Here is a 27975-nt window from a genome sequence, read left to right as displayed (position 1 = left end):
CAACAAAAGCACCTCAGCAAAACGTCATCATCACGTCAGCGATTGCGACAGCAGCAGAAGCAGAAGCAGCGCCGCCTACTGCGTTTGCTTTGGCTTTGCCTTTGCCGCTTGTCTCATTCATTTTGCATTGTGCCTTTCAGCGCAACGGACGTATCCGAAGTGCTGCGACTGTGACACCGACATATAAGAAATACAACAAATAAAAAGTATCAACAACCGCAGCACTAGCTCGAAAGACAAAGTAAAATTGTTAAGACTTTGATTACACGCTCAAAAGTATAACAAAATCATAACAGATTTCTAAATTTAAGTTGTCGTGGTATGCACTTTTTTTTTTGTTGCCTCAAGTGACAGTTCAGTTTTTTATTACATTAATGTGCGCGTCGTGTGTCAAAAGTTTAGGATTTGGTTAAAATTCGCCAAAAAAAAGTTAACTAAGGAGAGAAAATATAGCAATTGCCGCAGGAGCGCACAGTAAGAGAGCGGCTCGTCTGTCCATAGAGAGAGTGTGGTGTGAAGAAAGAGAACCGAACAGTGCGTGCCCCAAAGAGGCGGCAACGGGCTGGCAAAAATCAACAGCAAGAACAACAAAAACACAAAATGTGAGTGCAAAATGAAGCAAAAAAAAAACTTTAAAAAATATAAACGTAGATACATTTAATTTTAAATTAGCGGCAAGCGGCAGCAACAACACCGAAATCGAAGAAATATTTTTAGTGTGACACATTGTTGTTGCTATTTCTGCTATTAGTGTGTACATATGTGTATGTGCATTCGTGAGAAAAACTGTCAAACAAAAGCGTTCCTTTCTTCGTTTATTTATTTTTTACTTGTATGCATGTGTATTTGTCGATACAGCCTTAACTGACCCCCGCGTTTGCTTGCGGTTTGTTGTTGTTGTTGGTGTTTCTGTTGATGCTCCCCTGCCGCAGTCGCCCGCACAACGCACACACCGCTGTCGGCGTTGGCTTCGTCGACCATACGGATGGTTTTGAGGCCCCGTTTAGGTCGTGGCGACAATAACAAAACAGTAACAACAATCGAAAATTAAAATTAGAATATGTAGAAAATGAAACTGCAAGCGAGCGCCGTAATCGAACAGAACGATTGCAACAACAACCACAATGATAGAAAAAAAGAAACAACAACAATATATGTATGTATGCATATATATATATATACTTGTATATATGTATGTACGTTTGTATGTGTATGTAGTCACAACGGCGCCCGCATACTAATTTCATTTACTCTCTGCAGTGACGTTGACGTTCCAAGCACACACAGATTTTTAATACCAACAATCCGCCGATAGCTATTGTTAATGTGTGTGTGTGTTGCTTTGAATTTTTTAGCTGCGCATAATTTTCAATAAATTTGCGAAAGGATTTCGCTTCGAAATTGCATTGTATAGTACCTCAGATAATTCTTCGTTGTTTAAAACGGTTTAACATCCATTACTGTTTTTTTTTTAAACCGATATGTCTTCGAAACGTTATCAAACCGGTTAATTTAGTGTTATTCAAACTTGAAACGGAACCTAAATGTTTTGCTTAACGATTGTATATCAATTGATTAACCGGTAGTCTTAAAAACTCACTCACGAGACTGCCAGTGAGTGTTATTTTACGCAAAATATATTCACGAAGATCACAATTTTGATTCTGCTCACGCGATTGGTTGGCCTCATGCCTATCTAGTTTCGGTTATAAAATTTGGTATATTTGCATTTACTAGACATTACCGCGTGATACACACACATATGTATATGTACATAGGTATATGTACATATGTAACTTTCGATAATCCAAATCACGAGTGGGAATTTTTCGAAATGCCGCATACATATGTATATACATACATTCCATATGTATGTATGTAAGCATGTATTTTGATTTGATGTGTCTTGCTTACTCATCACCCAATCGACTAAAATATGTATTGGTGGGAATGTACGTACGTATAAGAATATACTTATGTATGTATGTATGTATGTATATATGCATGTACTAGTATAAACAAGCAGCTGGTCAGCTCAGCCGCTTTACTGTTTACTGTTATTACGATTGTTATCGTTGTGCATGGTCTATTGACTGAGTAATACCCGACCCTCTCAAATGTAATCACTGAAGCACCGGTCAGACGGGCAGACAATTGGCACTAAAATAATTTATGTTAATTATTTCGTGATTTTATTTATAATTACATTTAAACGATCTGCAACAACAACCACACCGAATCGGCCCTAGTTGGCTTTTGACAATCTGCTTGCTAGAACCAACCTGGCAACCGAATAAAAATCCGCACACGTGCGTTCAGACTATCTAATTGTTTGTTGCCGACATAACAGAACCGATTTGGCAGACGTCAGCGTGCAGATTATCGGCCGGTCAGACATGTGGCAGACGAATTGGACCGATATTTTGGTGTCCGCATGGCGATTATCTGCCTGTCAGACCATTGCTTTATTCTCTCACGCATACAGCGACGTGACTGTGGGGCAGTCAGCAATAACATATACAATAATAACAACAACTTGGCGTCCCACTACGAAAAAATCACCGTTTACACACACATACGCACACAAAGGAACACCATCGCTGTTAACGCCGACGTCGACGCCGGCGCTGCAGCTGTTTCGCGCTTCGGTCTTAGTTCGTATATTGTTGTTTTTGTTAATTTTGCATATGTATTGTGTAATGCAGTTGAATTGTGACATATGTATGTATGTACATATATACATATTTTTAAAATAGCATGGCTGTTGTTTTCATTAATGTTATTAACATTTTGACACTTAAAGAAAACATTGCATGTACTCTCTCAGTTTTATTTTCCCTAAATGCATTGCGTTGCGCTCTTTTGCATTATCTGCTTATTGCAGACGTTTTAATTTGCATTTTTATTCATATGTGTGTGTGTGTGTGTGTGTACATACATATGTACATATGTATATACAAGTATGTATATATGACTGTATGTGGCGTGTGATAAAGCGTCGCTCTGTTCTCCGTCTTCGTCTCCGCCCCCGCTGACGCTCACTCACCAACAGCAGTAAAGCGACCTCGTCATTGCTTCATTATCATTGCGTCATTATCATGATCATAATTAAATTGAAAATTGTACCGCCCGGTAACCACGAACATTGCTGCTTGCGTCGCGGCCGATGTCAACGTTGTTAGATCGACGCTCACGTGAGTGTTAAAAACTATGCAATTAAAAACAACAGCAACAAATGCTTAAATCAGCTATCACAGATTATGCAACAAAAAAGAACAACAAAAAATAAACGAATAAAAATAAACACTTGAAAATGTTAATAATAAAGCTTGCTAAGTACATATGTATGTATGTACATATAGGCAGGCAGTTTGCGACTTTAAAAACAATTGGAAATTCCTTGAAACTTACACGAAAAGTATATGTGTACATATGTACATATGTATGTACTACAAAAGAAAATATATAACAATAAAACCTTTCGGATGCAAGGGCATTAAAAACTAATTGAAAATGAAGGAAGAGTCAATATTTTTTTTTTCAATTTTCTTGACGTGACGTTTGGGGGGCAAAGCGAAACTATTAACAAGCCAAACACACCCCTACATACATAAATACTATTTATGTACTTACATACAGACATGCATAAATATGTGCGTGTGTTGGTATGTAGAACTAGACGTCGCTGTTAATTGTGGGTGCCCAGAGCTCATCGTCCCAGTTCTGAATTGCTTGCAACAACTAAAAGAGACGCCCACCCCTACCCACACCCACCAAAATAAAGAATGAGCGCGCGCGCCTCTTTTTTTTTTTTTTGTTTCACCTCTCTCCCGGCAAGTGCGTGCGTGAGTGCGTATATGCGTGCGTGAGTGAGTGTGTGTGTGTGAGCTTTGACTTTGCTCCTCTCCACATGCTTTTTTTGAGAACTTCGAGAGCGTATGGCATGTGGTGTTGTTTTTGTTGATTACATAAAAAACATCATATAATAACACATAAGCACATTGTATGTACATATATATATATTTTTGTGCTTTGCTGTTGTAGTTTTCGTGTGTTTCTGTGTTTTTATAACGCATACCTACATACATATGTACATACATACATACATCGACAGTGAATGTTGCTGCTCCTGCTCTGCCAACAAGAATGCTGTTTTGTTTGGGCGATAAGATAATGAACAGTAATAACAACAATAAGAACTTTTAGAACTATAAACATACACACATCTCTATGCACATACATATGTACATACATACATACATATATGTATGTATGTATGCATGTGTGCTATGTCATATGCAAACAACATTTTAAAATTGTAGCAACAGCAATCGGCAACAACTGCTCCACATACAAAGTAGAGTTGGGCACGGGTCGTGTTTTTTGTCGTGGCACTTCGTGCCACGCGTGGGCCCGCGTGTTCGTGTTGTAAATTCCGATTTCGTGCGTGGCCGTGCGTGTTCGTGTTGAGCCAAAAAGGCACGACAAAACACGCACGAGGAAACACGAAAGAACACTAAAATCGATGCTAACTGAAATAAATGATAGCTTAAATAACGATTTAACACTTGAATCAGAAAACGAAGCACCCAATAGTCAACACGACTTTTCTGAATTTTTGGACACTAATAATTCAAAAAAAAAAAATTAAATTGGACAGGTCAAGAATGGATATTGAAATAGATGTTTATATAAGTAGTGTTGTTGATCCATGAATTTGTGTGCTAACATTCTGGAAAAAAGCAACAAAGTTTAAAATGCTAAGGCAATTATCAAGGCATATACTCAATATCCCTGTCAGCTCTGCAACAAGCGAACGAGTTATATATATATATATATATACATATATATATATATTTTTTTTTTTTTTAATTTTTATATTTAATATATATAAAGTTCGTGTTGGGCCGTGTTGGGCCGTGTTAAGAAAAATTTTCGTTGTGCGTGCGCGTGCGTGTTTCTAAAAGTTAATTTCGTGGCCGTGTCGTGTCGGGCCGAAAATAGTCGGCCCGTGCCCATCTCTAATACAAAGTTGCCGGTTAACTACAGTCGAGCTTCACTAAAGTGACTTACACTTCTGTGTTTATACATACATGCACATATAGTTTTTACTCCTGGTAGTCCAGCAAAAGATATGCCATAACTACGACACATATACAGTTGAACGTTTTATACTTCTGAGAAATTATCAAGATAACTTTAATTGGAAAATATTGTTTACATGCATCAGCCCTTCTTTTCTTATAAACGGAAGACGAGAATATACTCTGAGGCCCGTCGACTGTTCTTCAACGAAGAGTTGATGAAACGCAATACTCTTTAGTATAGAAATTTGGGAGCATATAGTATTTCCATATAGTTATTGGTACTTATAGATTCTAGTTCAACTTGAAAAAAGAGTTTTTTAACTAAAATAAATATTATGTTTCAATAATCTTTAATCTTTGAAGCATTTACATGTTTTAGTTCATTTATTCAGATTAAAAAATAATGTATAAGACGATTTATATAGTCATTTTTAAGAGGTTCAACTGTAGCTATTATTCAACTTATCTGTAAAAATGTTGCTTGCTGGCCTTCGCAAATTTGGGATTCGAATAAAAATTCAATCAAATTAAACAATTGGGGCGTTTATACTTGCGAAGTAATTTGTTTTTTTTTTTTTCTATTCCTTTATTGCTTGAAAGAATATAATTTGTCTATATTGATAGCACACATGAATGTTTGTATGAGGCCCCGAACAGGTGCAGTCCATAAAGTCCATATCGATAAAGTCGGCTGTGTATGCTTGTATGGGAACGATCGATCTTAAAAGATTTATTTACACACGCTTAAGAAATAGAGTTAGAATTATGGAAAACTTATTATTTACTTTTCGTTTTATAATTTTAACCAATTATATACTTTCACTTATTTAATCCAACCAATGCCCGTTTGTTGTTCGTTCTCATTAGACCCATTACGGACGCTTTGTTGGTCTAAGTAACCACCTCTTGACGTATGTAGATCTGCGGCCTTGCTACTCAACGCGACGTTGGTCGTCTCCGCCGCCCCCCCTCTCCTGTTTGTCCCTTGTATGCTGAGCATGATTTATTACGCATGCGTCACGTGGTACGGGGCTAGCTGGTGGTGTGGGCGTGTCTGAGGGAGGAACCAGCCAGTTGAAACTGTACCGAAAACTAGTATGCATCAAGTTTATTTCTCTTCACTGCTACTCTCCCTCTTCTTCTTCTATTCGCTTTGCTCCATATCATATCATTTCACATATCATATAACAATTAACTTATTTAACTTAACATTTAGCAGAGCAACTCGTTCAAATGATAGTGCAAGGCATTCAACAAATATTGTGTTTATTTAAAATGTGCTAATTACAAATGTACATATGTACATTCAGATGAATATGAATGTACATAAGAGTGTACATACATATGTATGTATGTGTGTGTGGTTGCAAATGTTTATGGGGGCTGCCTGAATGGGCCGCCCTCCAAGATAAGTAAGAAACCAGCAAACGAGCACAACCATGAAACTACGCGTATACCATAAAGAGTTGCATAAGAAATGTCGATCAAAATAAATCAAAACATAGGTTTTTCTTTCAATTTTCTGCAGCAGAATTGCATTTTCCTTCCTCCTTCTGTAATGTATGCATGTACTTTTGCAAATAACTAAATATATAAGTAGTACATATGTAATGATTTGTCATGCTTACTAAAATTTAACATCTACACTGGCTTAATAGAGAAAGTAGAATAGTGAAATATTGGAAAATGAAATGAAATGAATGTCACAAATAGTATTCTAGTACGACAGTGTAGAAAGAATCTAGCTATAGAGATCACAGATAATAAGAGCTTCTCCCATAATTATAAATTCTAAACTTTCAAAGCCTCAGCTCATAGTTATTAACGTCTCTGCACTGTATCTGTATAGCTATATAGTTTTATAAATCTGTAAATGCAAACGAGATAAGAGTCCGTGTTGAAATGAAATTGTTGTACCCTAGTACTGCTTGGCTTGGCCGATGCAGTGTGACCAAATTTTTAATGCAGGAAGGCATTCTATATGCTTCTGTCTGTCTGTCTGTCTGTCTGTCTATCTAAATGGTCGTTACGCATACGCCATCGTCGCTGTCGCTTTCGCTGCTTATCAGCTGGCAACACTTTTAACTACGAGAGACGTTCTTTGCTATATTTAGGTTTATTAATTGTGGTTGACCCAATTCGCTGTTGTTGTCACCTTTCTGTACATTTTCTAAGGAAAAAAGCAAAGAAAAGCCTTTATCTGCGAAGCCTAAATACCCTTTCTAACAATTGAAACAACTTTTACCTGACAACTTGCAACAGTTGCTTCAAAAATGAACTATGTTTGGTTCAGAACGAACCCTTTTAATGTTGTAAGAAGATTTTAGGCACCATAAAGAAATGTTATTTTATTATATTGGTTTTAAAGTGGACCGATATGTGTTTTGTTTACTTTCTTATTTGTAGACCGTGTCTGTTTAGATAATAGAGTGGCTCGATATTTTAGAAAATTAATTAATCAAATGTTTCATTTATACGATATATCGATACTGCTAATACTTTTAAATAAAGCTGACAGTTCCGACTCGTCGCTTAAAGCTAACACTAGAAAACTATGCCCACCTATCTAAATTAATAAATAAATTCCCTAGACTTTAGAATATTTCCCTCTTCGCGTTACAACCTTTCAGAACTAATCCATAATACACTTTATGAACATGGTATAGCATACAAACAGAAAATAAAAAGAACAAAATATAAAGAAAAGCAAAAGCAAAAGGGAAAAAGCATGCCATCGCCTTTGTCTTCGCCTTTTAGTGTCTTTGGTGTTTTATTTTGGGTACCAAATCAATTGAAATTGAAATTTTCAGTCCCAAAAGCTGTCAGTCAAAAAAGGTGTGACTGTTGGATGTGGTGGATGGTGGACATGAGGACACAAGACATGAACGTGAACGTGGAACGCGGAACGCGGCGGTGTGTGTATTCGTATTTGTTGGTGGGTTGGCGAGGGGAGGGCCTGGCAACAGCGTCAGCGCAGAGAAAACGCGGCGTCTGTTGCAGTCGGCCACTAAATGCCAAAGTTGCAACAACAACAACAACAACTATGCAAGCGGCATGTTGTATTTTTAGCAACGCTTTTGTTTGATGCGCTTCTTCTTTACTTTTTTATATATATTTTTTTAGTCATTTCTCTTGTCTCACTGCTGCCTCTTCTTCTTCTTCTACTTCGTCATGTTGGCAGCCTAAGTGGAATATCAGCCCAAACAAAAGCCGGCAAAAGCCACGCTCTCTCCCAAGCGCTCTTTTCTGTCGCTCTTTCTCGCTCTACCTACATACATATGCCTCTTTTGCTTGGTCTTTTTCCCGGTCGTTCTCCGCACGAGCAGTTTCCATTTTGTTGTTGTTGTTGTGCGTGAAAAATGTATTTATTTATAACGAAAAGGCAAAGACAATGCGGTCGTCGCATCGTTCAGCAATTTCAAATTTTCCTTTGGCTGCTGTGGCTGCTAAATTTAAATGGTAAGAACAACAACAACAGCAACACCAGTGCGACACTACAACAATAAGATAAAACACTATTTTTGGCATGTCGTGGCTAACATTTCTATTCAAGTCGAGCCAGTTAAGTACATTACATTTTCAATAGGGATTGTTTTATTTTTTTAATTTTCAATATTTGAAAATGGAATGAAGAAATTATTTAGGCATACCTATTGTAAGACTAGTATTCCCAACAAGCTATAACGATATATGTATGCATTCATTTTAAGCAAAGATATCGTCGATGCGTGCTATAATTTTCTTTTGCAACACAAAGAGTTGTGCTTTGAATTTCTCTTGCAACACAAATAGTTGCATAAAATAAAAATTACCCTGGATGTCTTCTATAGATCCATTAGTGGAACAGAAATTAAAAGGAATCCATAAAAACAAAATGCTTGGGTAACAATTAGCTGAGTGTAAATTATGGGGGAAGAAAAAAAATACACAAAGTATTCTCAATAATTAGTCTGAATAATTGAGTTTTCCATTTAAAAACCTTATCTGTATAATACAAATTCTCTATTATTCTTTAAATTGTATTTTATTTCACTTCATTGAAAGTTCACAATATTCGAGTCCTTAAATCAAAGGACTTCGGTTCCCCATTCCAAATACCAAATCCATATGAGTTTCACCAACCGTATCAGTTCTATGTTAATTGTAAAAAATGTTGTAGAACCAGTTTTAGGAGATATTTCTTCTGTACATTGATTGCTCGATCAAGATTTGTAGCTCTCGATCACGTCAGTCAGCGAGTTAGATAGCTCCGAATTTAAAAGGCGGGTAGTAACGTTAGAACTAGTTACTAGTTCGGAAGCTGGCATAATTATGGCTAATTAGCGATTTACCGCTGATAACTAGTTCGATGGATGTTTCCAAACTTGTTCAGTAAACTGCGGTGACACAGTGGGGTGGAAATAATGAGCATAAAAAACAACCACTTTCCGTTATTTATATTTTTTTGTTAAACACTTTTGATGCCCTTTCCTGCACAAAGAGTATTAAAAAATTGTTATGTCGATATGACCAGATGCCCAATCTTTTCGAAAAGATGAACAGTTGGAGTCACGAGTTAGATTCTCAGTTTGCAGGAGTCCCCAATAAATTCGAGTCGAGTTTTCTATTATTTATTAAGATTTGCACTCATTTTAGCTGATGAAAATCTTTCAACATTGATTAATATTAATATTAATATTTTATTTTTTATAGTGTACTCTTGTTCTACTTTGTTTGTAAAAACACCCAGAAGTAGGCGTAAATGCTGATACAAATATATATTACCAAGTCAATCTGGCTTCTTATTCTGCTAGCAAATATATCGATAACGAAACAGAACTGATTGTTGAATTGCCAATATATACTTGTAGTATGTATATATGGTTTTTATTAGCTAAGCAGCAACTACTTATTAAAAGGCTTCCCTTGGTCTAAGCTACTTTTTGTTGTCCTCAAATAGTATATTCTGGCATAGGGTATATAACAGTCGGGGGCGCCCAATTCTTCCATTCGAATTTTTATTCGTTCATTCGCTGTCGCTCGCCGAAGCGTTGGCTTCTTTTATTTCCTGCTTGCCATCGCCGGCGTATTCGCACGTGTTGCGGTGACTGCGACGCTCCGTTGGCGTTGGCGTCGGCGTCGGCGTCGGCGCCGCTGCTTACCTTGCTCTGTTGCTTCTGCATACATCACACATGTGTACATACAAATATGAATTATACACATGCATGTGTGCGTGTGTGTATGTGTGCATTTATCAACTGATTTTTAATTAATTTAATTATTTATTAATCAATCAACAAATTTGGTTTTGTGACTTGTTTTGTTTAACGCGCGGCTCCTTTTGTTGTTATTGCTTTTGTTGTTGTTGTTGTGGGTGGCGTCCCATTCCCATTTTGTTGTTGTCGATTATGCAAACAATTTTTTGACGCATTTGTATGCATACATACATACATCCATACATACATATTTATTGTACATTTTGTTGTACATATACATATTTCGAATCTAAATGAGCTGCGCGTGCATTTTATTAAATGATAAATGTGAATAGCAAATAAAATTAGATGAATTAGAAAAATTAGTTTATTTTTAATTTTGCCAAGCATCGATTGCCGCTTTTTTGATGTTATTTAATGACGAAATGTGCAAATGTATTTTGCAATTGATTTATTTATAATCATTTCATAATTTGCACAGTGGACAACAAGCAAGATGAAATAAAAGCAAAGTAATTTAAAAACAAAACAACTTTTAAGCTGACTCACGAGCTAATTTTTCAAGAGAATTTGATTTGATCATTCAGCCATTGCTTATTCAATAAGTCGTACTTGGCTCTCCATACACCGCCCCGCCCCTGCCTCTGCATAGTAAGTTGTCCTGTTGTCTGTCTGACTTTTTAAAAGCACGATCGAATGTGCAATTCTTCTCTTATCCGTAAGGAGGCTTCCTATTGCCAATTGTTGTTGCTGGTGCGCTTGCTTATTTTTAAAATAAATGGCAATGTCATGTGCAAGACACACAAACAACCTCAAGACAGTGGAAATTGGCTATGTAAGACATGAATTGTTTAACTGGAAAGGTGTTTAGATATGATAGCAGTTTGGGACAACAGGCATTTTTTTTATTGAAGTGTAAATTGTTGTTATATTTAAATTAAATCCGATCATGGAAATTAAATTCTACATAGCAATCAGGAATACCCTTAATATGTGTAGCTGTGCTGATGGTGATTTAGGAGAGACAAACACTCGTGTCATTTTTGCGGCTCTCACTTGATTTTACTTTACTCTGTCACTAACTCTCGCAAAGAGTGAATGAAAATGCTCTCATAAAAAGCCACGCGCTTTTTGCCAAAGCTTTTGTTGTTGGTTTTTATTTTACCACTACCTCTGTTTGCTCTTTATGCCCTAGACTTGAAGGGTAAGATGAGCATATTAAGTTTTTGAAAATGTATGCTACATAACATAAAGTAAATATATATTGTTGATCAGCTATCGAGGCTCTTCGAATCCTTAGGCAACACAAGTTTATTTGATTTCTTTCAATTTCGTAACTCAATTGTTGTTTTTGTGCTGCGGAGAAAGCGGGGCTTGTCTTTTCCGGGGCACAGGGTATTTAATCGTCGGACTTCGGCGACTGTCTCTCTTGTTGGCTTTGTTGTCGCCTCGTCTCGTCTCGTCTGTTTGTTTGTATATGTGTTTGCATGCGGCCGGCGCTCTCACACACAAAGGCATCAAAAGCTTCAACGCCAGCCAGCGTCTGTGTGCCTATGTGTGTGTGTGTGTGTGTGTGGTCGAGCGGCATTTCATTTTGTGCTGATTGTCGCTGCTGCTGCTTCGCATTCGTTTGTCTGCTCGCATGCGTTACGGTTCGACAGCATAACAATAAAAATTAAATAAAATTAAATTAAGCTGCTCATCGAAAGCAAGAACAAAAACAACAATCAGACAACGGACTAATAATAAAACAGAATTTGTTATAAAATAAAACGCGCAAATATTGTGAAATATGTATATTGAACATTGAAGATGCAAATATATAGAGAGTGTGCTTTCTTTTTTTCTAACACTTCATAAAACGTGTTTGGTCATTTTCATTTGTTGCCCAAGATTTATGGTTAAGTTTTGTTTTTTTATATATATTTTTTTATTGTTACTACAAATTATTTTCGTGCCCGTACGCGTGAGTTTTAGCTAACTGTTGTTGGCTTAAAGGCTGAGCCGTTCCAAAGTATGGAGGTATGTAAAAAAAAAAAACAACAAAAACAACAGCAATGGCAACAAATATCTACAGCAACAACTGCCATAAACGATAGCAGCAAAAATTGAAAATAAGCGACGCATTTTGTGCAAATGCGTGTGACTTGAAGTGTGTGTGTGTGTGTGAATGTGAATTTGATGTGTGAGTTTGTAATGTTTGTGTATAGAGGCGTGCTTAACAGTCGCCGCCAAAAAACCAAACAAAGCTAATGCCAATAAAACGTACAAGAGACGAGTCAAAAACAAAAGAGAGCAGCGGGAGTGCCAATAATGCCAAAGTGGGAGAGAGATCGAGTGAAGAGCTTACGCCACAATTGGAAAAGCAATGAAACTTGAACACAAACACACACACAAACACATCTACATATAAATGTTTTTTATATGTTTGTGCTATGCATACATACAAATATATACATATATAAGTATATTTTTTGTTGTTGTTGCTTCATTATTATTATTATTATTGCGCTGAGTTTATTTTACACATTTCAAATTCTAAGCAGTACAAAATGAAATCAAATTGAAAATAGTTTTTCAGTTCCATGTGTGAAAAGTTAAAGCTGTCGTTGTTCAAAGTTAAAGTAACAATTAACTGCACAAAAACAATAACAAAAGAGTCGTCTCTCTTGTTGGCGCTCAATCTTGGGCCCAATTTCATAATCTTGCTAAAAAATAACTAAACAAATAAATTAAATGAGCACGAGCAACTATGACACCAACAACACCAGCTACAGTCAGAGCAAAGCACTATAAATAAAGGAATTTTAAAAAACACACACATTGAAAAGTGGAAATAACAACAACAATAACAAAAGTGTTGTACATGCCTGTAGCTGTTTTAGTTGTGTACAGTGTATGTGAAAACTTTTCTGATTAAATATAAAACAGATCATCGGAAGAACTGCAATTTAAGGTACAGATGCTACAGGCACAAAAATATGAATAGTACATGCATATCTATATACCACTTACCAATATACATATATACATATATGTATGTACATATGTATGATCACCATGACAACGCGAATCGTTCTTGGCACCGCCATTTGTTTGACAGTCTGAACCAAAAGATCTTTGGAATCATAAAAGCTAGACTTTGACGTCTCTCTTACGCACAAAGTCACTTTTTATTTCCAAACAAGGCGCTACTATTTATAGAAACATTTGGTTCAATTATATACATACTATATATTTGTGCAGGCATTTTTTTTTGCATTTGTTAACCCAAATAAAAAGCTATAATCTATGAAAGTAATATTTAGTCGATTTATGACAAGCGTGTGTGGAGAATAATATAATTTATAATTTGTAAGAGTTTATTAAAATAAATGAACTCATCTACATATGTAGGTGCGTTTTATATCTATATTCTTACTGTTTTATAATCGCGCCAATCGTGGTAGCCGATTAACAATAAGTGTGTGCTTCAGACGCCTGACTAACTAGAACTTTTTTGCCAAGTTCATTATGTGTTGTTACTAAACTCTGTGCTACCAGTAGTCGTTTTTGTTGTTGTTGTTGTTGGATATAATTATTATGCGCGCACACCAGAATGAAACACATTTGTTTGTCTTAATGTATTATTCATAGAACAATTACAAAAAAAACGAAAAAAAGAGCAGCAACAATTATAACAACAAAACACGCCCGTTCAGCGCCATTCTCGCCACCATTTCCCCCTCGTCCGTCCCTTCTGCTCACCGACTCTCGGACTCGCAACTGTTGACGATGACGGCCTTGTCATTTTCCCCACTGTGTATTTTGTTGTTTTTGTAGTTGTTATTGCCACTTTTGTGTGTTATTTTTATGTCTTTAAAAAAATAAGTTCCTTTTTTTCTAATGTTATTTTCAATTCTGGTCTGTTGTTTGTTTTGTTTTCTTTCACTTTGCTAATTTCTAAAATATTTTCAAAATTTTTATGCTACGGACGTCTTTTCTTCTTACATTTCTTGTACACACACACACACACATATATAAAAATGAAATAGGTGCTTGAACACGTTGCGCATACGACCCGTATGTCTGGCTATATTAATTTTTTTCTACCAGCCCAAGCGTCGTATACGTAATGCACGCGAATCGTCTGTCTAAGTGGCCTGCGTTCGAGCTTACATACACATACACATATTCAGATATACTTATACACACACATACACAGTCATGCATACGAATGGCGGGCATTACGTATACGCCGCGTGGTCTCTAAGGTCGTCATCGTTGACGGCGTCACTTTTTGTGACTTGTGCAAAACAATTCGAGAAAATTCCTAAATGTGAAAATCGTAAAAGAAAAAATGTCAGCCTGAATGAGCTTCATTTTAATCCTGCTAAAATGTATGCATATTTCAAATAAATTTATTGAAAATTGTATTTAAATAAAATTAAATGTTAAACTACATTAAACAATTAAAAGAAATAATAAAAATTGTTAAAAATGCAAGGAGCTTAAAATACATCGTTTTTTGCACCGAGGCTACATACCCTCTCTAGTATTTCCGTACTAAGTATCTTATTTTCCATTAGAAAGCAGTTCAATATTCGCGACCCACGAAAAACCAAAAATGCGAAAACAACAACTTAAAACAAATTAGTATGTAATTTCTATTCACATTCTTGTTGTTGGTTTTTTAATATGAATATATACATGTATTTGGAATATTTGTACATATTTACATGTCGAGCTGTTACATAAATTAGATTATCGATGCTGAAAGGGAGACTAAAAAAGAAATTATATAAACAAAAGCACACATAAATATGTGTGTACATAAAATTCACATTCTTTATTGTTTTTTAAGTTGATGAGAATCAGTATCGCATATGTGCATACATATTTATGTACTTATGTATAAATATGTATGTACTAAATACATGACTACTTAGTAGTAGTGGGTATTTGTACGTGTATTTATTGTTGTATATGAATTGTATTATTTGCCAGCCACTGACTTTTCCGCCTTCTTTTTTACGACACCCACCGCACTGTCCCGAGAGACCGTGCTCATTAAACTGTTAGCGATTCTCTGTGTGTCTGTCTTTCTTTTCTTTTTTTTACCATTTGCTGTAAAAAGAAAATTCATTTCGACCATTTTTGTTTATATTTCGTCGTATAAGGCTGCCCACATGCAAACACACACAAACACAGTTGGCGTGCGCCGCCATAAGTTTTAACGTCGTCGTCGTCGTTGTCGTTGTTGGCAACTCTCACAAAAAGCGCTGCCAGCTGTTGTTGGGGCCCCTCTCTTCTCTCACTCTCTCAGTCTGTCTTTGTGAGTGTGTGTGTTTGGAGCGTTTGGAGGCGGCCGGAAGTATGCGTGTAAGTTGACGCTCTCATTCGTTTGCGGCCATTTTCCACGGTGTCTCTCTTATGGCTGGCGCCGAATTGGCAAAATGCCGTTACGTGAAATGTTTGAGCACAATAGACGAGACGAGCGAGAGTCAGGAAAGCATTGCCATCGTTGCTGTTGTTGATATTGCTGAAAAATTAAATAAAATAATGATGCGCTCCCATTTTTTATAATGTGTAATTATACATACATATGTACATATGTATGTATATTTGCCTTGTATATATATATAGTTATGTGTGTATATATATTGTGATTTCATGCAACACATGGAAATCACGCTGCTTGGCCTATGGCCATATAAACAATGCACAATAAATGTGCATATTCATAGTAAAAACAACAACAAAAATAGCAACAACAGCACACATTTGTTTGTCATGCGCTACACTTTGTAGGTTGTTGTCATTAATATTTCTCTCTGCTCGCTCTCTTTCTCTCCGTAGAATTTTTGTTGCTCTTCCATTTCCATGCGGCACATTGCTTCTTTACTCGTTTTTTATTTGTACACACTTTGTATTAAGTTTGTTGTTTATATTTACCCATACATACACACATACTTATTTACTTACATATGGTAAAACATCAAATAAATACAATATCGACTTATATACACACATACATACATATGTATGTATGTACTTGTCTACCGCCACCCCTCTCATATTTTCATTATTATTTCCATTCATTATTTATTAAAAAGAGGAAGCAACTCATTTAGCATTTTCCATCAATTTTCAAGTTGTTATTTTTTTCTTTCTATAATTTATATTTGTATGCATGCATACATATGTACATGTGTATGTGTGTACGCACACATTTGTATAATGTACTAATGTATGTTTATGATATGTACATACATACATACATACATGTGTATGCATGCATGTATTTCAATTGAGCGGCGTGACAATTTTTACAACAATGCTGGTATTGTGGTTGTTGTTATGACAAGCAGTGCTAGGCATATGGCCGCAAAGGGCTGCTCATTAAAAGGTTTGTGTGTTTGTTGTTGTATTAGTCTAGAACTCTGCATAAGTACATTTGTTATGATGATATATGTATTTATATGTACATACATGTATGTACGTGTATACAAACGTACACGTATTATACAAATGTACATACATATGTACATAGTGGCTTTTGACCAAGTGTCGCTTTTGGAGGCTGTTATATTTTAGTACAGTTGTCGTCGCTGTTTAATTAGCCGCAAAAGAAATGCATTTGACATTTGCATAGGTGCAGCCGCCACCACCTACACGGCAACAAGAACAACAACAACAATAGCAATAACAACGCCAGCCAAGCAATGTACCAGCAGCAGAAGCAGGGCTGCCTAAAGGTCATGGGTCAGACAGTTGGCGTTTCTAGAACAAAATCCCTCAGCCTAGGTAAACCAAAAGCCAGCAATTCATTCATTTCGTCAGTCATTCAGTCAGTCAGTCAAGCCAGTCTGTCAGTTTGTCAGCCCGTTTAGCTAGCCATCAAGGAAACTGACAACTGACATGGTCGCAGTCACAGTTGGCGTCGCAGTTGTTCGGTCTCTGGCTTTGTTTTTTGTTTGCTGGTTTAAAAGAGAGAGGGCAGTGTCGGGTGCCTTTTTGCTAATTTTAGCACTCGCAAATATAATATGAATAATAGTAAAAAGAAACTGCAGCCGCACCAGCAACAACACAAACAATAACCAATAAGTAGTAAAAGCTTTGGCACAGAAAATTGAAAAAAAAAAACACACACACACAGAAATAAGAAAATAAACAGTCAGTTACTCGATGATGACAACAAAGCGCAACTTACTCTCCTTCTTCTTTGCCTGTTCTTTACTAAGTCGGTTGTTATTGTTGTTAGTACTGCTGCTTGAAACTGCGCCGTTCATGTGGTTTTTGCTCATCGCTCTCTTTTAAAAATAAAAGCTTAAGCGCAATGCAAAAATTCAAAGAGAGAACGAGAGTGCATGACATGGTTGAATGTTTGTGTGAGAGAGGAGTTACAATGATAGCGGCGGCAGAGAAGTTTGTCATGCATCGGCATTTTGTTTTTGTTTTTATTATTATTATTGCTATTATTTGCTAAGGCAGAGAGCGCCAAGCAACAATGTAAAATATGTAAAAAAAGACCACTTAACAGCACTATAAAAAATAACAGTGAGTAAATAACAGTGTTTCTCTATACATGAATGTAAATAGGCAGTTGGGCGCTTGAACCTTAAATATTTACATATATAGGTACATACATGTATATAAACATAAATCATGCATACATACATATGTATGTCCATATAGGTTCTATATTTGAAATACAAAGTAAAACATGCATAAGCACATAGGCATACATACGTACGTAAAAGTATGTATGTACATGTATGCATATGTATGTATACATAAAGATATGTACATACATATGTAGGAATTTGCGCATGGCTGGGCTTGAAGATCAACTCAAGTCACACTTGTGTGTACAAATGAATCTATGTAAATACATACATACATATACATATGTACATATATGTATATTTGTTTGCACGTATAAATTTATTCTGCCTACCTTTGACAGCTTGTAGCCAATTTAAAGGCAAATCAAAACCACATTTCTGCGTCATAAGACGCCAAAATAACAACAACAACAAACGACGAACCACGCTCATTTAAAGCTCACACACATACACACACACACACACAAAGGCAAGTCGCTGCGTTGAATGAGAGCAGAGAGCGCGCGCTTCTTTCTCTTGTTTGCAAATTCTGTTAACTATGTGTGTGTGTGTGTGGGCTTGAATGCCTATGTTGTTTACTAAGCGCGCAAAAGAAGAATTACAACAAAAAGAAACAGAGAAATAACAAAAAAGTTTCCAAGACGACGCGACGCGCAAACTTTCAAAAAATAATACTGCGTCGCAAGCTTTTTTGTTTATGACCAAATCGGGCAACAAAAGTAACAGTAACAACAGCAGCAGCAGCAGCAACAACAACAACAACAACAACAAAATCAACAGTAACGTTTACATATGTTTGGCAGGCAGAGAAGCGTGCCAAGTCAAAAGAACAACAAGCAAAATACTTATGTATGTATATACATATGTACATACATACATACATGTGTAGTATTTATTTAGCAAGTGCACACTTAATTTCGTACCCCACTGTAGCATATTAGAGTAACGAATTTATATTTACATATGTTTGTATCTGTATGCATTCGATGAGCAAAAACAAAATGAGTGTACATGTATGTATGTATTTCTTTTCGTATTTTCCTTTATTTTGAAAGCTTCGCGTCGTCGGGTTTTGTTTCATTATTATTACTTTTTGTTTTTGTCGTTTGTTGTGACTCGTTTGACGCGTGCTTTGTTATTATTATTGTTGTTTTTGTTGATATTGGTGTTAGTGTTGGTGTCGTTTTGTTGTGGCGCGCGCTTGTACGGCAGCAACAACAATTGTAATAATGGCTTGTCAAAGTAATTTTCTACAATTTTATTGCCATTTGTATTGTGGCTGTTGTTTTGTTGTTATTGCTGTTGTTGTTTCTACTGTTGCAAATGAAAATCAATAAATAATACACCTAAGTTGGCTGACGACTTCGTCTCCTGTTATTGCTGCGGTTGTTGCCAAAAGGCCAAACACATACATAACTGTTGTTTAGCTAACGAAGCTCGACATAAATGCAACACTCATTGCACAAAAAACAAAGCTCATAAGAGTCTGCATTCATTTGTCATGCGTTGTCGTCTCAATTGCTCAATTACTGCTCAAATTGATTTCCATTTAACCCGGTATTTTATAATGGGGCTTCATTTTTTTAATGTGCACATTTTTCTAACATGCCGGCTAGTAATGTTTGTGTACGTAAACAATTGGCTGAAAATGTCTTTAAATAATAAGTACTTTAAAAATATGCAGCGATTTTAATATTTTGTTTACTTTTCGCTAACATTATTGTATTTTTAAACCCCCTTAAACCAATTAAATTGTATGTTGCTATATGAACATAAAACCGCAACTTTGTTTTAGCGCTTTGGCAGAAAAACTATGACTCTTAAGGCCACGCCAACCCAAGTATGTGTATACAAAATGTTGATAAGATAATCCAATCCATCTATATGTACATACATACATATATGTATATGTATGTATACACACAAACATTTACATATGTATGTAGTATATACACGCTTATATAGCATGACGCCGGAACAGTCGCCACTGACGTGCGCTGGTCAGCAGCAGCAGCAGGTGAGCGACGAGCCGTCGACATTTTGGGAGCTTTTAAAAACGCTCTTGGGTACTCTTTTTGGACTGCGGTCGGGCATTTGGTGGACATAAAGCCATAAAAGCACATGCTAATTTGAAGGAAAAAAAAATTTAAATGCTGAACAACCGAAAGGTGCTGGACAGTCAGCTATGAATTATAAACAAACCATATAGGACGAACATAATCGCCATACATAGTTTACAAATGAAAGCAGGCAGCTCAAAAAAGTATGCTGTGAAAAATTGTTTGGCTCTTTCTCTATTATAACTGAATCCTTTTCACACATCCGGGGTGTTTTGTTTGTAACTTATATGAAGTCATCAAGATATGGCTTGACAGCTTTTGTTTCGCACACTTCTTAAATTACGGTCTACACTTAAGCTGTATTTGCTTAGATAATAATTCTAAACCAGCCATCTGCTGTATGTTGTCTACAAGTGGAGAGGATGAGTGTCTGGCAATTACCTTAATTAACGTTCAAGTCACGCAATCAGTATTGAATCAGAACTTATATTTAATAAAAACAATTTATTTTTTAAATTGTCATTGAGGATCTGGGAGCAAGGAGAAGCACTAAAAAAACTCCATCATAATTAAATCAAAAGCCCATTTAAAAATTTGAAAGAATTATGTATTTTTAAGATCAAAGACAGGCTATGAGTTTCGGATCAATAGGGTCTGATAGTCCGATAGCTTCTTGAGATAAACGAGTGTTTTGAATGTTTGTACGATCAATGAAGAGCTTTACTTGTTAACTTATTTTCTAATATTTCTCTCTCTTCCATTCTCTCGTTTTAGTATGTCCACGGATAATCCCACGCAGATTCTGACCCAACACGATATAAATCAGCTGCGCGGTCTTCAAACCGCTGCGGCAGCAGCAACAACAGCAACGGCGGTGGTGGCGGCAGTAGCCGTCTCAGCTCATGGCTATCGGAGCGGGACGCCAGCAAGAGCACTCGCACCACAACACCAGCATCATCAAATAAATAATACAACAACTGTAAATAACAGCAGCAATAGTCACGGAAACAACAACAACAACAACAATAACAACCACAACAACAGCAACAGCATGTCTGCAAACTCTAAATACGTTCTCCTGCAACACAATGGCAACTACACCACGTACGAAGGAAGCGGTGGTGGAACCACCGCAACGAGCATCAGTCAGTCTGGCAACGCTGGCGGAGCAAACAGTGGCGGCAATATTGTACTGTTAGCCACCGAACCGTTGGAATTATGTGGCGGCGATGTTTTGAGCGCAGCCACAGCTGCCGGTGGTGGGGGTGGTGCACGTGGTCAGGATGACGATGGAGAGTTGCGTTCGCTTTCCTGGTTAAGCGATTCCAATTTGATCAAAGGCATTGTGACGAGCAGTGGTGCCGCCTCGAATGTAAAGCGTGGCGCCACAGTGGCTCTAACCACCAGCCTAAAAACGGCAACAGCGTCAGGGACGCCTGGAACAGCTAATGGAACCAATAATATATGCATCGTTAGTGACATAATTGAGGAGGTGCCTAGTGGTGGTTCTGGTGGTGGTGTTAGTGTTGCTAGTGGTGGTGAAAATGCAACCACCGACTTAAAAACACATTACGTGGATGAGCAAAAGACGCAGTCACAAGCGACGGTGGTGCAGCAACCACCGACGGCAGTGTACAGCACCACAACGGTGCATAAGGGACCCAGCGGCACAACAACGGTGGTGGAGTACAAAGCGACCAAGGCAGCTACGGCGGCGGTTGTGGCGACAGCAGCCACCCCAGGTGGTTACATATCCGCAACCACATCCCGTCCCTTGCCCACACTAAGTCACAACTATGTGCCTGTAAGCAATGGCGCCACCACAGCACCACTTGTGGTAGTCGCCACATCCACAACATCCAATACGGTCGTCAAACCACAACATCAACAACCACAACAGTCGCAGCAGCAACAACAGCAACTCTATGTGAGTAGTGGTGGCACCACAGGTGGTGCTGCCATCTATAAGACCACGCTCGCCAGCAGCTCAAGTGGTGGCAATAGCAGTGGCGGCGGTGGTGGTGGTGGCAGTGGTGGCAACACCACCACACATCATCCGCACAAAAAATACTTGCGTGAGAAGATGAACGTTCATGTGGATCACAGCAATCATGTGGCCTCCACAGTAACGGTGGTTAGCTCACCGGCCTCGTCCAACAACTCCTCACTGAGCTCGTGCTCCGCCTCCGGATCCTCAACCGCTGCGGTCAACGGTGGCAATAGTCCCGTGCCCAAGTCCAATAACTTTACTGCTGCATTCGACGCTGTCAATTATACGGGTAACGCATCGACAACATCGGGCAACAACAGTAGCAGCAGCAGTGTAGAGGCCACGCCCCCAATCGCCTCCTCCTGTCCGACCATAGCTACGCTGCCCGCCGGCTACAGCTTTGTGAGCCACATGAGCAACAGCACCAGTTCGCCGCATGTCATGTAAGTGCCTGAAGCCGATTTAGTCTCCCCTCCCTGTCTATCTGTCTATTTATATGTTCAGATCTTGCCAGTGATTCGAAAAAACCACACGGAATAACGAAAAATCTGAAACAATTTCTCCAAATTCTTCCCGAATTTGATCAAATTTCTCAAAATTACTTTGATTGCATTTAATGCTCTTAATCTAAATAGTGATGATACAAAGATCGAACTTATATATAGAAAATTATACTTATGTTATGTTCCTATTCAGGTGGAACAATTGAGCCAAATTTCGTTTGTCACTATACGTGGCTAATCATAATAATCTTTAAAGATTGAATCGGGATTTTTTCGGCTTTTTCACAACCACTCCAAAAACAATTTTGTAATAAATATGTTTGGTTTTCTTTTTTATAATTTTGCAGCAACAGTACGAATACTAAGGCCATTATAGTGACGTCCTCCTCCTCGACAGATGTGCCACCAATGAGTGCCACAATGTCGCCGAATGGTCCCTTCTATGCTTCAACACAAAATCTCCAGCTGTCAATAACACCGCCCCCGCCCTCAAATGCCTCAGCACTACAGTCAATGGGCTATATGCGTAGCCCGACCTCCTATTCCAGCTACGATAACGACGATTCACTCAAGGACTTCGAGCTGAACCCCAACAATCTTGGAGCACGCATGCTCACCAGTACACCCCAACATGTGACAATATCCCAATCCCAGCAGCAGCAACAGCAGCTGGCGGGCAAGTCATCCAGCTCGGCGACAATCGGTGCCGGCTCTGCCCCGGCCGTCTATGGCACCGCCAATGGCAACAATACGCCACAAAAGCAGAAGCATCCTAACAATGTGCCATACGATCCGCTCGTGCATACCAACAACAAGCCGCCATATAGCTTTAGGTAAATGCATTAGTAGTTAAAAGAACTACTTTAAGAACTGACGTAAATATTTGGGGAAACTATTGAAAACGTTAAAAAAAAATAATTTTTATGGTACTATGGTAACAGATTTCGGAATTACATTTTGACGACACAGTGTTTTTAACTGAATTTCTCAGATATTTTAAAATAGCACAATAAAATTGATAGACTAGGATTTCGGGTTGCATCAATTCTTCTTCAAAGACAAAACAAGAGACAACAAATAATGATCAGTCAAATGCCAAGTATTCCATTCATTCAAGATAATAAATATATGATTAATGAGAAATCATTCAAGTGAGGGAAAATTCGACCCGCTAGTGGGGTAAAAATAAGTTTTGAAACTATCGTTTTTTGCGAAAATTCGAATACATCTTATGGCAGTCGTATAATTGTTATCATAGAAGTATTCGAAGATCTGACAAATATTCTTTCTTCTATCTTCATTTTTACAAAATGTGGAAAATGAACATAATAAGATCGAATTTAAAAAGAGAGTGGATTCAGATATCCTCAGATTCTTCAGAGCTATAAATTTACTCGTATATTCATTCAGGGATAAAAATAATACATAGGGACAACTAACATAACATATTTATATAATGATATATGTCTTTTCTTTTACTAAAGTTCCTTGATATTCATGGCCATTGAGGGCTCTAATGAGAAGGCGTTGCCCGTCAAGGAGATCTATGCCTGGATTGTGCAGCATTTTCCTTACTTCAAGACCGCTCCCACCGGCTGGAAGAACAGCGTGCGTCACAATCTCTCGCTCAATAAGAGTTTCGTTAAGGTGGAGAAGGCACCTGTAAGTTAATGCGCTAGATAATGAAAAACTGATCAACTGAATGAACGAACTATAATTCCATATTTTCAGAATATGGGGAAAGGTTCGTTGTGGCGGGTGGAGCCACAGCAGCGTCAAAATCTCATACAGGCGCTCAATCGCTCCCCCTTCTTTCCTAACTCGGCTGTGGACAAGATAAGCTCACTTAAGAGTCCCGGTGGCAACTCTGGCTACGACACTATGGATGGCAACATTGGCACTGGCAGTGGCAGTGCCAGCGGCAACGGTGGTGCCTTTGTTGCTGTCTCTGGCACGCCCAACAAAAGCAATGGACTGCCGCCCACGATGACGTCGTCACAAAGCAACAACAACAACAACAGTAACCATAATAATAATGTGGCAGCTGGCGGCGCTGCAACCGTTCCTGCCAATTCAAATACGAATGGCGCCCAACAACGTTTTGATCCAACACTGTTTCCTAATCTGTCCAAAGCGTTTGGCCATTTTGGCAACAATGAGGAGTCTGCTCATCAGCCCCTTTCACTCAATGATGCGCACGATGATGAGTTGCCCTCCGATTTCAGTGCGACTAGCTATCATAATATCAACAACAACAATAATAATAATATTAACAGTAATAATAACAACAACAACAGCAAGTACAACTATGCCATCCTGAACGGAGGTGGCAGCAATGGAAGCGCCGTCGCTCCCGGTGGCGCATTCAGCTTTGAGCGCTTGGCCCGCGATTGCGGCGCCGACAGTATGGACGATGTGCATGCAGCGGCTGCTATGCTCTGCCTAAAACACGGACCAAAGGCCTTCTCGGAATCATTTCAGAATGGGTGAGTGGTGCATCCCTTTTCCAACTGCCTTTAAAAACTGTGCCTGTGGAAAGTATAGAACTTATATTGACTTATTCCATTTCCGCTTGGCTTCTAGTAGTTTTTTAGTTTTTGTATTGGTCCTCAGTTTTAATTTCCATGCACTCTTAAATATCACAGAATTGAGAAGTAGATTAGGTTTTGAAATACTATTCAGCTCGAACAAAGATACTTTATTACCCAATATATATAAAAGCTTTTCTACTTTTGGAGTTAAAGCTAAAAACTATAATTATTTTAACTTGAGTACAGTTGTGAGTTAAATAATAAAAGGCACAACTCTTCTACTTATCAGTAACTTTTGAATATGATCTTATTTTCGGAATCTATGGAAACATCTGCAGATCACTGTCTCTATCAGATTACCTTAAATACTTGTCCCAAACTAAAATATATTGAGTGCCACGTCTGCTTCTCAAACTTCTTTGGGAATATATATATCATCCTTCATTTTGATAACTTCTTGCAAATCATGCTATATTTACTTGTATATATGTAGATACATTTATGAGTTTTAAACACAAGTATTCTGCTGATGGACTTAGCAGACAATTTTGTTTGTCCGTCTGAACGTGTAGATCTCAGAAATTATAAGACATAGAGATACTAAATATCTAAATATCAGACACTACCGCCCATTTGCATATTATGTTTAGGTTTTGAAATTGCTCGGAAGAATTTGTACAGTTTTGTAGTCATTATTAATAATAATATAACGATTTTAAAATTGCAGCAGCGCACCTGTGATCACCTCCTCGCCCAGCGAGGATCACACCTATTCGGCGGGCGGCAACAGTAATGCAGACAGTGGTGCCTCCACACCCTTAACCAATGGCAATGAGAATGCAGGTCCATTGCAGCAGCAGCAACAACAACAGCAGAACCACCACCATCATCCCCACCATAGCTTGGGCAACAGCAGTGGAGCAAATGGCAATGGATTGTTAATTGGGAATCACAGCAACAACAACAACAGTGCAGACAGCAATTGTGCCTCTTCGGATGCGGCCTACGATAGCAGCGAGGAGAAGTATGTGTAGTATATATGTATATATTTTTAGTTCGAGCTCAAACGAATTGTCTTATCTTGTGTTGCAGTCATAACATAACGCCTGAGGAGTTGGCCGATCAGCAGCGTCAGCGCGATGGCGTCGATGCTTTACTCTCGCTCTCCCGCTGCGGTTCGACAGCAACCACACACTATCACAGCAACGGCAGCTCTGGCAGCAGCCATGGTTCGCCACATAAGCGCGCCTCCAGCAACAGCGTCGAGGAGTTGCTCTGCACCACCGAAAGCGTCAATGGGAACAATGTCAGCATCTATACGAGCGGCAGCGGCAGCAAAATGGCGCTGCTGAGCAGTGCGGCTGCTAATGTGGCGGCTGCATCGGCGCTGGCACAGCAACAACAACAACAGCAGCAGCAGCATCAGCAACGATCCATTTTTGAGGAGCATTACAGCGGCACCACAGGTGGCCATATTGTGGGCAATGTTAATGCAACCACCGGCAATTACTATGCCTTGCCCGCCTCTGTGTTGGGCAACTCGCATCAGGCATTGCTGCCTCAGCAACAGCAGCAGCAACAACAGCAGCAACAGCAGCATCAGTTGCATCAATTAAATTTGAATGCAGCCGCTGTGGCCGCCAACAACAAGAGGGTGAAGCCCTTGCGAGGACTACGCACCAAGATTAAACGCAAGTCCCCCTGGATGCGGTGAATATGGCGGAAGGCTGCTGGCAGGCAGTAGGCGGTTCTCCGCCCCCACGACTGGACTGTCTCTTTCGTGCACGCACAGACACACACACATACATATATATATATATATATATATATATATATATATATATATATATCTAGACAGATAAACAGATGGACAAACAGACAGACAGACAAACCGACAACCCACATGTTGTTGTTGTCTCTTTCTAATCGCAATGTTAAACTAATGCCACACGATTATTTTTTTTCTATTGACTCTAAACATAACAAAAAATACATAATTATCCTAAACTATATATTTTCTTCTGTGTTTGTTAAACAAGTTTTTAGACTAATTGATAATTGCAAATTTAAAACAATTTTATTATTACAATTATTTTTATTTTTTATTTGTTTTTAATTACCATTAGTTCTAGTTTTTTTTTTAGTTTTAAATATTTAGTTGTAACTGACGCTTGACTTGAATTAGTGGCAACTTTTTTATTGTTGTTGCCTGTTAATTAAATTGTTGGCCATTATATTTTTAGTTTTTTAGTAAAATATAGTCTTGTTTGTTAGTGCTCCTTATTTTAAATTGTGCTGTTATTATAAAAAGGAATGAAACTATCCAAAAACCATAAATCATTTTAACGTTTTCTTATTTTTTTTTTGTTTTTTTCCGGCAACGAGTAACGGTGCTTAGAATTGTTTAATGCCGCGCACCATATTTTAGTTATATTTCATAATTCATATTTTATACTTGATTATTCCTATGATCTACAGACAACAACAAACAGAAACATCAAACAATTTATATAAATACATTTATATCATAAACACTAACACTAACAGCAACAACAACAACAAAAAACAGCAACAACAACACAAAAAACGAGCTAAGAACTTTTGAAAAACACAAAGAAATTTTTGTATCTATAGAGAAGAGGAAACAAGAAACACATTTTTTGCTATGAGCTAAACTTTTTTATATTAGTACACAAGCATATACATACATACATACATATATTTATATAGTAAAGAGGACAACAATTGCAACTAATTACGATCATGATCTATCTAGACTATATATATAGAAGTATATACATATATTTATGTATTTAAGAGAGCCAAGCAAAGAAAGGAAGAATGAAGGAAGGAAGGAAGGAAAGAAATTAAAACAAATTTAGCGCCTTATTATTGAGTCCTTAGAGAAACCTAAACTAAAACTGTAAGCAGTCATAGCGAAAAGCTGTTAAACATTGTTTTAAACTAATGGCAAAACATTTTGTTAATTTTATGCACACATA

The 27975-nt window shown here is 37.8% G+C and overlaps 1 protein-coding gene across 2 annotated transcripts; it reads left to right on the top strand.

The window, feature by feature from the left end:
* The first annotated feature begins 172 nt into the window (after positions 1-172).
* On the top strand, positions 173-26993 carry LOC115629338 (putative uncharacterized protein DDB_G0277255). 2 transcript variants are annotated; one of them, XM_030525784.1, is made up of 7 exons: positions 173-602; positions 20724-22382; positions 22790-23275; positions 23927-24104; positions 24174-24928; positions 25701-25997; positions 26066-26993. In XM_030525784.1, the coding sequence occupies exons 2-7, from the start codon at positions 20725-20727 to the stop codon at positions 26685-26687; spliced, it is 3996 nt and encodes a 1331-aa protein (XP_030381644.1). In that variant the 5' UTR covers positions 173-602; position 20724; the 3' UTR covers positions 26688-26993. The 2 variants fall into 2 exon arrangements, with proteins under 2 accessions (XP_030381644.1, XP_030381646.1); XM_030525786.1 differs by lacking the exon at positions 173-602 and adding an exon at positions 12173-12304.
* Positions 26994-27975: the final 982 nt, after the last annotated feature.

Source organism: Scaptodrosophila lebanonensis, unplaced genomic scaffold (assembly GCF_003285725.1).
Source record: "Scaptodrosophila lebanonensis strain 11010-0011.00,11010-0021.00 unplaced genomic scaffold, SlebRS2 tig00000142-arrow-arrow-pilon, whole genome shotgun sequence".
Classification (NCBI taxonomy): domain Eukaryota; kingdom Metazoa; phylum Arthropoda; class Insecta; order Diptera; family Drosophilidae; genus Scaptodrosophila; species Scaptodrosophila lebanonensis.
Note: the sequence above shows the minus strand (reverse complement) of the source record. Positions and strands in the feature narration are given on the sequence as shown.

Coding starts and splice junctions, on each gene's coding strand:
- LOC115629338 (XM_030525784.1), top strand. CDS start 20,725: ATGTCCACGGATAATCCCACGCAGATTCTGACCCAACACGATATAAAT. Junction 22,383..22,789: donor ACCAGTTCGCCGCATGTCAT/GTAAGTGCCTGA, acceptor ATAATTTTGCAG/CAACAGTACGAATACTAAGG. Junction 25,998..26,065: donor TACGATAGCAGCGAGGAGAA/GTATGTGTAGTA, acceptor CTTGTGTTGCAG/TCATAACATAACGCCTGAGG.